The sequence below is a fragment of the Grampus griseus genome (genome assembly GCF_964374135.1).
Source record: "Grampus griseus genome assembly, chromosome: 11".
NCBI lineage: Eukaryota > Metazoa > Chordata > Mammalia > Artiodactyla > Delphinidae > Grampus > Grampus griseus.
The window spans coordinates 23,014,696-23,029,577 of NC_139005.1; the positions used below are offsets into that span (position 1 = coordinate 23,014,696).

The following is a 14,882-nucleotide window of genomic DNA, read 5'->3' on the forward strand; positions in this document are numbered from 1 at the left end:
GCAAATCATAATACTGTGGACAGAAACACTCAAAATATGAAGACAAATGACCAAAACATTAAAAAGTGATTTTTATTAAGCCATTTTTCTTTTCTCAATCAAAACGTTAAGTATTTTGAGAAACAGTGTTGTTAGAAAGTCCCTTTCTGTTACCAGAATTAAAATATAGCCAAACTTTGGAGAGTAGGCTTAAGATGGGAAAAGTCATAAGAAATTAGAAGAATTTTGAAGAGGTTCACATCCTTATTGAATGGGATGATGTTTGTAGATATATACATAAGGCATAAGTCTTTTCCATTAACTGTTGCAAACTGTCTGCTCTTCCCTCTTTTCCTCCCTCCTCCCCATCCCTCCTTCCTTCCTCCCTCCCTCTTTTCCTTCATCTTTTTTTTTTTTCCTCCCCTTCTCCTTTCCATTCCTTTCTTTTGTCCTCTGTTTGGCTTGAGTTAGTTTTGAGCATCTGCTTCTCAAGGCACTTTGTCTTTGAAGACTTTAACAATGTCGAAGATAAATAGTAATTTCTTTTAAATCTGGCGCAGAGTGGAGTTCCTGCCTTTCCTCTTAGAGCAAATAATAAGGTGACATTGAAGTAGCAGTGGGAGTAGAGCCAATCCAATCAACAAATTAGCCAGGAATTTAGCCAAAGTTATGCAAGAGACTGTATTCTCAGACTTTGCAGGATTTGGCCTTTATTCTTTAACAGATTGTAGTTGGTAGAGGAGATGTTGTGCTAATGGAGAAATGATAATGACAACAATAATGACACTGTTATAAACATATCATCTTCTCTTATGAATTTCACTTGAGTAGTTGTTTCCATCTTTAGAACAAGAAATTAGCTGTGGCCTGCTTATTCATGTCTCATTTGCTAACTACTAATTCTTTCTTAAAAGTTTGGTTTAGACATGGACATGACATTGCCATATCTGGGTTTTGTAAGCATATAGAAAATCAATTACTTCTGTGCTGGTGTGAACACATTGTGGGGTTCTTTGCATACCTTCATCATTGTATCTGTTAGAAAACTTCCAGAAGTTTGTTTTGTTATCTTGTTTTTGATTGAGAGGAGGCCACAAAGCTGATGGTTCTAGATCTGTGTGCTGATGAAATCCATGCAGTGTTAAGGTGGCCATTAACGGGATAGGGCCAGAGATGAAAATTAATCCTTTGAAAGATTTTGGAAATCTTACGCTAAAGGGACACACATATTAAGGGTGTCTGTTTCAGTACTGGGTACAGTTTATTATGACACTAATGCTTTATTTCCATATGTAATATTACTTTATACTTTATGGCACTAATGCTTTATTTCCATATGTAATATTACTTTATACTTTTAGGCTGATTCTTTCATGCTTGTGTTATATTTTTTTCCTATTTTATATTTGGCTAAATATTTGAATTAGTCTGTGAAACTAACTTGGTAAGATTTTGAAGAATTCTGTCATGTGTTGTTGTTACTGATTGTATAGGGAAACTAAGAAATGAGATAGAGTGAGGAGGTAAAGATTAAACATTTTTTCAGTGGGAAAGACTTATGCTGTGTCATGCCAGTAAAACGTGCTTTCTTTTAGAAACCAGCTAAGCTTGTTGCAGCTGTCAAATGTGGGGTGAATGAGAGATGGAGAGGTCGTGTTTTGCTGTTTTTGTTCTGTTTTGATAAAGTAGGTGCCTATGGGATAATCTCATCTACTTTGTGCTTCTCTGACATTTACAATTAGGCCATGTTGGTATGTTGGATTCTTCAGATTTTGGTGGGAGGATTTTATACCATTTCTCAGTCAGAACCTTTCAGTGCATTGGTTAGATGTTATCCCACTACCTGTATTTTGATTTCTTGCCCTGCACATTTCCTTTTGGAATATTTGGAGATGTTTATGGCTGCCTTATCCAATATAGCTGATTAGTTATTTTGTAAGGGATATAATCTTGTGGCTTCAGAGAAAGTGGTAATGAAGCGTGTATTAGGAAACCTTTCTCAATCAAACTATATTAGCTAATTATGTTCTGCTAATTATGTTCCATCTAATTATAGACTTGCTCTTGGCCAAAGAATTTGGAAGGTGAAAAGCAACTGCTTTCTAATGGGTGGAATAGAATGGTTGATTGGACTTTGGAGTTCCCTTTCTCCTTCTGTCCCTCCCTCCGTCCATTCTTTCCTTCCTACCTTCCTTCCTTCTCTCTTTTGGTAAAGTACTGTAGTAAGTCATTCCAAATACATCAGCCAGATGTTCACTTTTACCATCTTTGTTGGAGATGATTCTGCTGCTATGCATGGATTAACTTATTAGAGGTGATTAGTATGGGTTCTACTTGATTTCACAATGACCAACGATAATATAATGTGAATTACAAAATGTTTTTCCCATAAGCTTGGGCTTAAAATTTTTTTTTTGTATGAATTGTGATTCAAATATCTGAATTGAGTTTTGTCATCAATATAGCAATGAAATTTTAAAGTTATTTTTAAAACATTGCTAATTTCTCATTTTCCCATGAAGCATCTATATTTGTTAATTATGTGATTCCTATTGACATACGTATTTATTCAAAGATAATTTTTTAACACCAATCATGTGCAGGCATATTAAAACTATGAGACCTATGTATATTTAATAACTTCGGCAAGAGGTTGGTATTGGAGTGACTGTGGGTAGTAGAGAATTGATTAGAATGTGCTTCTGATGATGTTTGAAAAGCACCTTACACATTTTTGTCAGACCAGAATTTCTGGTTGACAGTAATGAATTGGTGAATGACTATTTCAAGTTTTACCAAAAGTGACCCGTTTATGTCTTGTTTTCATCAGGAGTGACTTATGACACGTTAGTTATTTTTATATAGAAAACAAACGTGTTGAGGAGCAGTTTGGAATATACTCAAATAGTTCAGTCTTTGTCATGATATTTTTCAATAAACATTGGGCTGGCTATCAGAAGATGTGATTTAGGCTTCACCCTGCCCTTATTGATAACTCAGTGATCTTGAACAAACTTAACCTCTCTAGGCCTCAGTTTCCTCATTTGTAAAATGAATACATTGGAATAGCTTACCTTTAAAGTCTCTTCTTGTTTAAAAGTCTGTAGTTTTATTTAAGGTGAGAGCATTTTTCTGAATCTTCCCTTTGTAGTGATAGTTTTGGGTTTGACATTTTGAAAGAAAGCTATCGTGGTCAAATTTGGTTTTGACTACTTTGAAGAGAAGTTGTAAGTTTTTGGCTCTATATTCTTGAAATAAGAATTTCAGGCCATGTATGACTATTTGGTTATTCCTGTGTTTTTCTTTTGGTAACTGGGCAGCCTGGACTGTTACAGTGTGGTTGTATGATTAACATCAGTAACTTTGAAGTAAGCAAAGTGGGTTGATTGATCTAATTTTAGCATACAATATCATAGAATAGCATTAAGAAATTTGGAAGTGTATTTTAGAAATGATTTAATCCAACTCCCTCATTTATTAGAAACGTGCCCAAAGATGTTAATTAATTAATTAATTAATGTGTTTATTAATTTAAATTCTGGGCTTATATCAGAAAAAGAGCATTGATCATAATCTCATTCATTCATTCAACAAACAGATATGTGAACCTATTAAGTAGCCTCCTTTTTGGAGACCAAGTTTTAAATACATTTTTAACATTCTTATTATGATGTTAAATAACTCTCTCCGATGAAGAATGAAACACTCTTCTCACTTCCCAAATGTATTTGGCCTTCAAATCCTTTCCATTCAATCTCTTTTTTATTCAGTTCTTATTTACTGAACAGACAATATATACAAGGCACCATTTGAGATATGTGTATTGAATGGCAAGTGAAATTTCACCTTCCCAAATTGAACTTAATGTTAGACTTTGAAATCTGCCTAGTATCTGTCTTTTCCTAACCTTCTCAAGTGCCATAGTGCTAGAGTGCCATCAGTATCTTCCCCAATATATAAGGGAGACTGGCAATGAAGAATAAGTACAAAACAATAAGTAGTGATAGGAGCAGTGATTAAAAATAAAGCATGACTAGTGGGCAGTGACGAGTGTGCACTGTTTTATACACAGTGGGTCAGGGAACATCCTCTGGTACACTGGTTTTTGAGTAGTATCCAAAGGAAATGAGTGTGGGATATCTGGGGTGAAGAGTGTATCAAGCATTGCGAATAACAAGCTCAATAGCCTTATGGTAAGAATGTGCTTATAACGACTTGAGGAAGGCCAATGACAACAGATAGAGAGACTTAGGTAGAGAGGGGTATAGCTTTGGGCTATGGGAGGGATTATAGAGTTTATTTGCAGTAATGTGGAAGCTACTTAGGAATGTTGATCAGAAGTGTGATATTTCATTATTTAACAGATATTTATTGAGCATCCACACTGTGCCTGCTACTATTTTAGGTGCTGTGGATATTGTGGTGAACGATTCCTGCCATCATAAAACTTACATTCTTTGTGATTGCCCTAAAGTTTTAAAGGACTGTTTTGGCTGCAGTATTGGAGGAAGGGCAGACTCAAAGAGGCAAAGATGTTGGGAAATGATTGTGGTGTGGACTAGAGAAGTAGCAGTGGCAGTGTTGACCAGTGCTCAGACTTTAGATCATGAGATGGAGATATTAGGTTTAAATAAGTAAAATAAATGAACCGATATTTGCAAAGGGTTTAGAACAGTGCCTGGCACACAGTCGTATTATTTCAGATTCTGTTAAAGAAATAAATATAACGGTCAAGCCAGTAGGACTTCTGAGGTATTGCATGTGGATTGTGAGGGAAAAAAGGAGAGAAATTAAAAACGATTTTAGGATTTTTTGTCTGAGCAACTGGAAGTTTGGTGGAGGAAAATAAAAGGTTTGACATTGGACATGTTAACTTCGAGATTTCTTATAGATATATGTGTAAAGACCTTAATAGGCAGCTAGATAAATAAATCTGAGGGTCAGCCATGGCAGGGTTGGATATATAATTTGAGTTGTACGTTGATAATACTTAAGGTTAATTAGAAGTTGAACAGTTAAAGAAGAGATCTCATCCTCGGGGAACTCCTGCATTTCGAGATTGGGGCAATGAAAAGGAGCCAACAGGACAGACTGAGAAGGAGAAGAACCAAGTAAAGAAAATATTTCAAGAACGAAAAGGGGTGGATTTGGCATGGTGATTGGCAGCAGCAGAGGCATAGTTTTTGAATCTTTCAGATTGTCTTACAAAATTAGACTAAGATAAAGGAAAAAAAATCCATAAATACCATCTTCAAAAAGAAAAAAAGAGATGACAGTTGTGTTTATATGAATTCTGGAGCACAAGCTGGTAGAGCTGAACTATTGATAGCAACAAGATGTGCATGTCTATCACATCTGTGCTTGAGTGATGGAAGGGAACATAAATGGGATTTAGGGTGGTCCTGAGGGCCTAGAGACCCAAATATTGACACCCCAAGAGAAACAGTTCCCAATCAGAGTAGGGGAGTTAGAAGACAGATCTGAGGACAACAGCTAAAACTGGCTGAGTGCTCTGAGCCCTCATTTCTTTTGGAAATACCGAGAAAGTACCCTTCTTAAAGTACAGAGGTGCATGGTAAGGGGAATGGTAGGGAGTAGTACAGACACTGAAGGAAGGAGAATGTTCAGATACTGGTAAGGGAGGGGTTCAGAGGAAGCAGATATCAGAAAGTACTGGAGAAGTGGCTACCCTGGAAAAATTTTTAATAACCTTATAATAGCAATAGAAGAGGGAGCCCTAGAATCGTGAAGCTGGGAGAGTTCTTCAGGCTAACCTCAACTCCTTATTCAGGAATACCTACGGGTGAACTGGTACGTGGATACGAGAAAAGGATTGTTGTGGAACTGAGTACAACGATGGAAGCATTTGAAGAATAGCATAAATCAGAAGTAGAATGGTTTAGAAATGAGAAAAGAAGAATTAAATAAGAAGATATAGCTGATAGACAAAAAAAAAATTAGACATAAAAGAAAAAATTCTAAAATGAAGACGAAGCTTGAAAGAAAAGAAGAGTAAATGTAATACTACAGAAAGAAGAAAATAATAAAGCATGGCAAAAAGAAAAATGAAAACTATCATATAAATGAAGAAAGAATTTGAGAGAAAGGAATAATTATAGAAAACAAGCAAACCCAATCCAATATGGGTATAACTGGAGTCCCTGAAGAGGAAAACTAAAGAGGTGAAACAGAGCTATATGAAAAATGTAATTCACCCACCTTACAGGAAATAAAAGAAGGCCTATCTTGAAAGTGCACATGTGTACCTGGGAAAATAGACCCCAGTCAATTATGAGATACAATCTAGTGACTTTAAAGAAAGTATCCTTCAAAAGAACACCTTGGAAGTCTGTAACTACAATGACTCTGCTTTTGGTTTGCTCAGGATCATTCTTATCCTAGTGCAGTTATCCTAGTTATCCTAGTGCAGTTATTAATAGAAACCCTTTTATTCTCAAAAGTGACTCTGGAAGAGAAATTGTATTATCAATCTAAATATAAAATAAAGAAAATTAGATCCATGGCAGACTTTTAAAAAAACACTTCATGCAAAAAAATAATGTAACATAATTAAGATATTCAGAGAAAGAAAATGTGAATCAGGATTTATATACAGCTAACTGATTTTCAATTTTAAAAGCTGCAAGTGGTTCATGGCATTCAAAAAGAGAATGTTATTCTCTTGGTTGTTTATGAGGAATCTTTCACCCCACTGAATTCCAAGAAGTAAAATTATAAAACCAGCATTCTCTGATCAGAATGAAACAAAATTAGAAATGAATAACAAAATCAAAGAAAAACACCTTTCAGCTTAGAAATTAAACTGATACAAACATGCTATTTCTTTCTTGCACCAGTGTGTTTTTTTGTATTAGGATAAAATTTGCATAATATAAAATTCACCATTTAAAATATTTTAAAGTGTAGAGTTCAGTGTTTTTTAGTATAGTCACAATGTTGTTGTATTGTCACTAGTATCTAGTGCCAGATAGTGTCATCACCTCAAGAAGAAGCCCTGCATGCATTAATCAGTTCTTCCCTAGTTCCCTCTCCCCCAGCACCTGGCAATTGCTAATGTACTTGCTGTCTCTAGATTTACCTATTTTGGACATTTCATATAAAATGAAATCATGCAATATGTGGCCATTTGTGTCTAGCTACTTCCACTTAGCATAATGGTTTCAAGGTTCTTCCATGTTAAAGCATGTATCGTTTCATTCCTTTTATGGGTGAATAATATTCCCTTGTATGGATAATACTTTATTTTGTTTATTTATTAACTGATGAACATTTACATTGTTTTTACTTTGTTTGCTATTATTAATAATGCTGATAGAACATTTGTGTCCAAGGTTTTGTGTGAATGTATATTTTCAGTGCCGTTAGGTATATAACTAGGAGTGAAATTTCTGGGACATTTAGTAATTCTATGTTTAATTGTTTTGAGGAACTGCAAAAATGTTTTTCACTGTGGAAACACCATATTACATTTCAACCAGCAAGGTGTGAGGGTCTCAGTTTCTCCACCTCCTTGCCAACACTTATTTTCTGTCTATTTAGTTATAGCCATGCTAGTGGATGCCAGTGGTTTTGACTTGAATTTCATAATGGCTAATGATGTTGAACGTTTGTATCTTTGGAGAAATAGCAACTCAAGTTCTTTGCCTATTTTTAAAATTTGGTTGTCTTTTTGTTGCTGAGTTATGAGAGTTGTATACATTCTGGATACCAGACCTTTCTTAGATATATTATTTACACATATTTAGTGGGCTGCTTTTTTGCTTCCTTGATACTGTCCTTTGATGCACAAAGTTTGAAATTTATGTATTTTTAAAATTGTTCACTTGTGCTTATAGTGTCATATTTTTAGAAACTGTTGCCTAATCCAAGGTTACAAAGGTATGCACCTATTTTTCCTACAAGAATTTAATAGTTTTAGCTTTTATATTGAGGAATTTGATTTATTTTGAATTAATATTTATACATATGTGAAGTGGGGTTCCAGATTTATCCTTTTGCATGTGTGTCTAGTTATCCCACCATCATTTGCTGATAAGGTTATTCTCTTGCTATTGAATTGACTTGTTTACTTTTGTCAAAAATCAATTGGTTATAGATGTATGGGCTTATTTTGGGAGTCTCATTTTTATTTTCTACTGGACTCTCTGTACTTATGCCAGCACCACACTGTTTTGGTTACTTCAGCTTTGTGCTAAGTTTTGAAATTGGGAAGTATAAGTCCACCAACTTTGCTCTTCTTTTTCAAGATTATTTTAACTACTCATAATCCCTTGCAATTCTGTATGAATTTTAGGATGAGCTTGTCTGATTCTGCAAAATAAAGTCACTGGTATATTTGAATCTACAGATAAATTTTGGGATTAATGACTAAGTCTTCCAATCCAGGAACACAGGATGTCTTTACATGTTTTAAGACTCTACAATGTTTTGTCGTTTGTAGTGTAAAAAGTTTTATACATCTTTGGTAAAAAAATATTTCTAAGTATTTTATCATTTTTCATACTATTGTAAATGAAATTGTTTTCTTTATTTCATATTTAGTTTGTTCATTGCAAGTATATAGAAATACAACTGATTTTTGTCTTGACCTTGTTTCTTATAACTTTGTTTAACTTATTAGATTTAATAGTGTTTTGTTTATTAGATCTAATAATTTTTTACAGTTTCCCATGTGTAAAATCATGTCTTCTGAAAATAAGGATAGTTTTACTTCTTCATTTCTGATATAATAATTTCCAAGGATGCCTTTTATTTTTCTTTTTCTTGCCTAATGCCCTTGCTAGAATTTCAGTATAATGTTTAATAGAGGTGGCAAGAGTGTACAGCCTTGTCTTGTTCCTGATGTTAGGGGAAAGTTTTTAGTCTGACAATATTATGATGTTAGCTGTGGGTTTTTCACCAATGCCCTTTATCAGGTTGAGGATACTGTATTTTATTCCTGGTTTGTTGAGTATTTTTATAGTGAAAATATGCTTGATCTTGTCACTCTTTTTCTGCATACTGAGATGATCATGTGGGGTTTTATTTCCTTCATTGTTTAAATGTGGTGTATTAAATGGATTGCTTTTTGTATGTTGGACCACCTTTGCATTCCTGAGATAAATTATACTTGATCCTAGGTGTAGTCTTTTTAATATGCTGTTGGATTCTGCTTGCTGCTATTTTTTTGAGGAACTTTTCATCCATATTCATAAAACACATCGCTTTGTCTTTTTTTGTGTTGTCTTTGTGTGGCTTTGGATTAGTGTAATACTGGCCTCATAGAATGAGTTAGAACATATTTCCTCATCTATTTTGGGGAAAAATATGAAAAATATTGATGTTAATCCTTTTAATAAACATTTGTTAGAATTCACCACTGAAGTCATCTGAAAGAAGGGATTTTCTTTGTGCGAAGTTTTTTGATTACTGATTTATTCTCGTTATAAGTCTGTTTGGTTTTCTGTTTCTTCTTGAGTCAATTTTGGTAGTTTACATATTTCTAGGAATTTGTCCATTACAACCTTGTTATCTAATTTATTGGCATACAGTTATTCATAATATTTTCATATGCTCCTTTTTGTTTCTTTAAATTCAGTAGTAAGTCCTTTCCTTCATTCCTGATTTTAATAATTTGAGTCATCTTTTTTTTTTTTCTTGGTCAATCAAGATTTGTCAATATTGTTGACTTTTTTTAAAGAACCAACTTTGGTCCAGTTGATTTTCTCTATTTTTTTCTATTCCTTTATTTATTTTCTTTCTAATCTTTTTATTTCCTTCATTATGCTTGCTTTGGGTTTAGTTTGCTCTTCTTTTTCTAATTCTTTAAGGTGAAAGGTTAGGTTATTGATTTGAAACTCTTCTTTTTTATATATAGATTTTTAATTTTCCTTGTGATTTCTTCTTTGACTCATTGGTTATTTAGGAATGTGTTAATTTCTACACATTTGTGAATTTTCTCAAGTTTCCCACTATTAATTATTTCAAATTTCATTCCCTTGTGGTCAAAGAGCATACTTTGACTTCAGTATTTAAAAATTTATTAAGACTTGTTTTGTGGCCTACCATATAGTCTATCCTGGAGATTGTTCCATTTCCACTTGAGAATAATGTGTATTCTGTTGTTGTTTGGTAGAGTATTCTATAGTTTTTTGTTTCTTCTAGTTTGTTTATGTGTTATTTAGCCTTCTGTGGTTTCGCTGATCTTTGGTCTAGGGGTTTTGTTCATTATTGAAAAGTAGCAGTAGCAAATGTGATTCTAGTAGCAGCAGGAATAATATCTTATTTTTGTCTTCATTAACAAAATCCTTTCGTACTCATTATCACTTTCAAGTTACTGTATACAGGTTAGTCAATCTTCTGTATTACTAGGCTGAAGATAACTATTATATTTTCATCATCTTTTTGTCCCCAGAGGCTAGCAGAGTCAGGCACATAGTTATTGTTTAAATTAAATATAATGCTTACAAAGAAAATTTGGTATAAACTAATGGCATCTGGGAAAATTTTAGGTGATCAGTAACTGTAAATTTCATGGTACTCTCAGAGTCTACATTTTCTATCTTGAATGATGAATATCACTGAGCATCTCTACATTATGTAAAAATTTCTTATGAAGTACACATTGAATATAATTTCAAATTTTAGTTCTGATATCTAAAATGATTATAGAAATCCATTATGTCAATAATGAGAATTTCAGCGTAATCCAACAAACATTTGTGAACAGCTGCTGTGTTCTAAGGCACTATGCAAAGCACTGGATTGCTGTTCCTTCTATGTGAGAAGATACAGCCATTGACTAAGTGTTTATTTGCAATTATAATAAAATATAATGTCATAGAACATTTTGATCATTTATAAAATGTCTATTAGAAAAAACCTTTTATATGAATTGCTTAATATAATGTACTCTATGTGTGCCTTAAATGGCACACTAACACTTTTTAATGGTTCATTATTCAGAACATAGTTGTTGAATGATCAAACTTTATAATTGAAATGGTGCATATTCATCTTCAATTTCTAATTACTGAGGTAAAAATAGATTATATTCTCAGTTTCACTTAGTGGATCTAGGTTAATTTGCTTCGCTTTAGACTGATTAACTCTAGAAAGCTTTCTTGACCTTTTTGGTTCTCAGTTTCAATTCTGAACTGATTAGTTGGTAATAGGTATTGTCAAGAGAGAGAAAAAAAGTAAATTAATATTTAATTAGTTAAGTCTGAAAAATGCTGGTTTTAGTAAAGTTCAACAAATTTCTTTACTTGTGGGTTTGTAGGAGGTCTAATATTTTAATATATATTGTTAATTTCCACAATTTGTTTGACCATGTAACCTGTTTTATATGACTTTGTCATAAATCATTGGTCTTAAGGTATAATATATGCATCCCAAGAACTGCCTAAGATGTTCCACTATGATGTGAAAAGAAAGTGTCAGAAAAATGTTTCTATTTACTTTTTTTTTAATCTTAAAAACTAAGAAAAACAAAAACTATGTTAACATTCAGCATAGAAATTGATGCTTTTGCCCTCCTAGGTCATTTTATGAGACAGTCACATACCATTAGTGAGATAACCTGACCTGAATGGGAGTTCCAACGTGATGAGTTGGTAGTGCTGCCTACATGTGTTTGCTTTTTAGTATAATAGAACGTATGAGCTTGCTTTACCAGGTAATTGGATTTAGCTGCTTTGTTATTTAGTTTTTACTGAAACAACTCTGACAGAAATGGGAAAATGACTTTAAAAAGATTGCTGCCGTGAGCCATAGATTGATAATCATACCAACAAAAATCAGTGTTTATAATAAGTGCCCTTGTTGGTCCTTTATGTTTAGGCTGTTTTGGGAAAGAATGACTTAGCTACAGAAAGATACATAAAGTGATATACTGGAAATGGCAATTAGAATTTGATAATGAAATAGAACGTGTGAATAAGTAAGGCATAGTAAATGAGGGGAGCTTATAAATGAGAAAGGGGTGGCAGTAAATGAACAGGAACTGTTGGTGTTATCTTTTCCCTAAATATAGTTCATTTTCTCTCTAAGTCCGCTGGGGTGATGGTGCAGTCATTCAGGGTCCCAGGCTGATAGAGGCCCTGCTGCCGTTCGCAGCACGTGACTTTAATTGTCATCTTAGGCATTGACATCAGCAAGCAAATAGGGGGAAAAAGGGAATGTGTGGAGGATTGTGTTGGCGGTTTTGTGGTTCAAGCTTGAAATGGTGTACATCACTTCTACCTACCTGACATTCCTAAAATAAATCCCGCTTGGTTGAGATGTATTATCTTATTTATGTATTGCTAGATTCCATCTGCTAATATTTTATGTGGAATTTTAACTTCTGTTTTCATAAAAGAGATTGGTTCATAATTTTATCTTTACAGATTTTGGTATAAGGGAATATGCTGTCTTAATAAAATATGTAGGGAAGTATTCCTTCTTTTTTTATTCTCTGGAAGATTTTGTGTAAGGTTTCTGTTACTTGTTTCTTAAATGTTTATTAAAATCAACCTGTTAAATCATCTGGGCTTATGGTTTCCTTGGTCGGAAGTTTTATTTTGTTTGGTTTTTAAATTAATACAGGTTCAATTTTTTTTAAACACATATAGGACTCTTCAGAGTTTTTATTTCATCTTCTTTCAGTTTTGTTAAGTTGTGTTTTTTCATAGGAGTTTTTTCATTTCATCTAAAATTTCATATTTATTGCTCTAATATTTAATAATATCTTACTGCTTATTAGAAATATCTGTAGGTTTTGTAATACCCTGAATTCATGCATAATGTTAGAAATTTTTGTTTTCTATTTTTCTTCATCACTCTATTGTTGCCATCTTGCTACATTTAATTTTTTTCTTCTTTCTTTGGATTATTTGTTAATAGTTCTTCTGTTACATGTATATTTGATCTTTTTACTCTGTCCCATGTCTTTTTAAAGTTTTTTTTTGTATTTTCCATCACTTATTTCTCTTTCTGCTGTAGTTTCTTTTTTTTCCCCCACTGTCTTTTGGTTCTCTCATCCTGCTTTCTGCTGTTTCACCTACTATTTACCTCATCTATTGTGTTGTTAATAATACATTTTTTTCTCACTGTAGAATTTCTGTTTTACAAATCCCGGTTCTCTGAAGAAAATCTCTATCCTATCTGTTTTCTCCATTTCTTCTCTATTTTCTTGAATGTATTATTCATACATATTTTAAACTCTTTGATAAGTAATTTCTGAATCACACATGGGTCTGTTTCTTTTGTCTTTTCTGTTTTCTGTTTCTTTGGTCTCATCTGTTACCATCTCTGATAATTTTGCATTGAAAGCTGTACATTGTGTTTGAAAAATTGGAAAGCCTCTGTGTAGGATTTTAACATTCTCCAAAGAGAGGTAAGCCTCTGCTTTCCTAGGAAGGTAGAATGGGGGGTTGATTACCTTAATCCAGTGGTTCTCAAACTTTATTATGTATTAAACTATTGGCATGTATATGTTACTAGAGAAGTAATGAAAAAAAAAAAAGGTTCTGGCTTGTTGAAATAACACAGGACCTCCTGTCTCTAGATCCAGGTCCAGAATTGCCAAATGCCCCAAGGGCTAACACCATTGCCATGTGTTACCTTACCTCGCAGCATGGTTTTCCTTTCTCAGTTATTGTTTCCCTTTAATTTCTCATTGCCACAGCCCTCCAGAGTGCTTTTAAACAGAACTTTTTTTTTTAATAGTTTTTCTGTTTGTTTGCAGCTGTGTGCCACAAGCTACTCAATCACTTATAGATACAAAAGTCAATGGTGTGTTGTTATTTTGTCAAAAGAACAAATCATGGCTTAGTTTCTTGCTTTCTTTCAGGAAAAACATAAACAAGAATTGGAAGACATGAGGAAAGCTGGTCATGAAGCCCTCAGCATTATTGTGGATGAATATAAGGTAGCGGTTTGAGAGTCTGTTTTCTTTATTCTTTTAAACTTTGGCAAACTTTAGTAAAAAAAAATTACACACATAGACATATGCTACACAAATTATAGAATTATAGTGTAGTCTTATTTCGGTATAGAATTCCTTTCAACTGATTAATAAGTGTTCACTGAAAGCATACTTAGATTACAAAGGTAATGCTAGATGTTGCTCTGCATTTGAGAACTTACAGAATATTTGAGAACACAGGATTGAAGTTTGAAAACAAAATACTGTAGAATTAATTGCTAGATTATTAGCTTCTTTGGTCTTTACTCTGGTTCCACCTTTTATAGAAAAAAAAAGTGTGATATAAATCTGAAAATTATTGTCATAGCTTTTTTTCTTAAATTAAATAGATTTGGGTACATTTAAGTAATAATAAAAATTATAATAAATGTCAGTATCAGTGATATATGCAGTATTATTCTGGATAAGCTAAGCCTGCATAAGCTTAATCGTTTAAAGTAAATTGAGAGTTTAATAACAAAATTTTTCCCCCCCTAAATTTCACGTTAGATCATTTTTTTCCATCAAGTAATTAAGGAATACATTCTTGTTGAAATCAAATTCAAAAAATTCTCCCCAGAAGTAACCAGTGAGAATGGTGTGATGTGCATCCTTCTAGAGGTTTTTCTTTATATTTACACACACACACACACACACACACACACGTATACTCATGCTGTAAAATTTTGATTTCCTTTTAGAAAAATGTTGTTCTACTCAATCTGTTGTTTTGTTTCTTGCTATATTTACTTGTCAGTATATATTTTCATGTCAGTATATATAAACTTATCCTATTTTTGTCATTGTTCTATAGTATTCCACAGTGTGTATATATATATATATGTATATATATGTGTGTATACATATATATACACACATGTATATATACACATATACAAACATATATATGCATATACATACACATATTATACATATATGTGTATATACAAACACA

At 33.1% G+C, this 14,882-nt stretch overlaps 1 protein-coding gene across 7 annotated transcripts in view; it reads left to right on the top strand.

Moving 5' to 3' along the window:
* CCDC91 (coiled-coil domain containing 91) overlaps positions 1 to 14,882 on the top strand; it is a gene marked incomplete at its 3' end in the record, with an annotated part of 398,367 nt that overhangs the window by 173,977 nt on the left and 209,508 nt on the right. For all 7 annotated transcript variants that reach the window (XM_082666097.1, XM_082666099.1, XM_082666098.1 and 4 more), the window contains exon 7: positions 13,814 to 13,891. In XM_082666097.1, the coding sequence (XP_082522223.1) occupies positions 13,814 to 13,891 (78 nt within the window). The remainder of the gene's footprint in view (positions 1 to 13,813; positions 13,892 to 14,882) is intronic.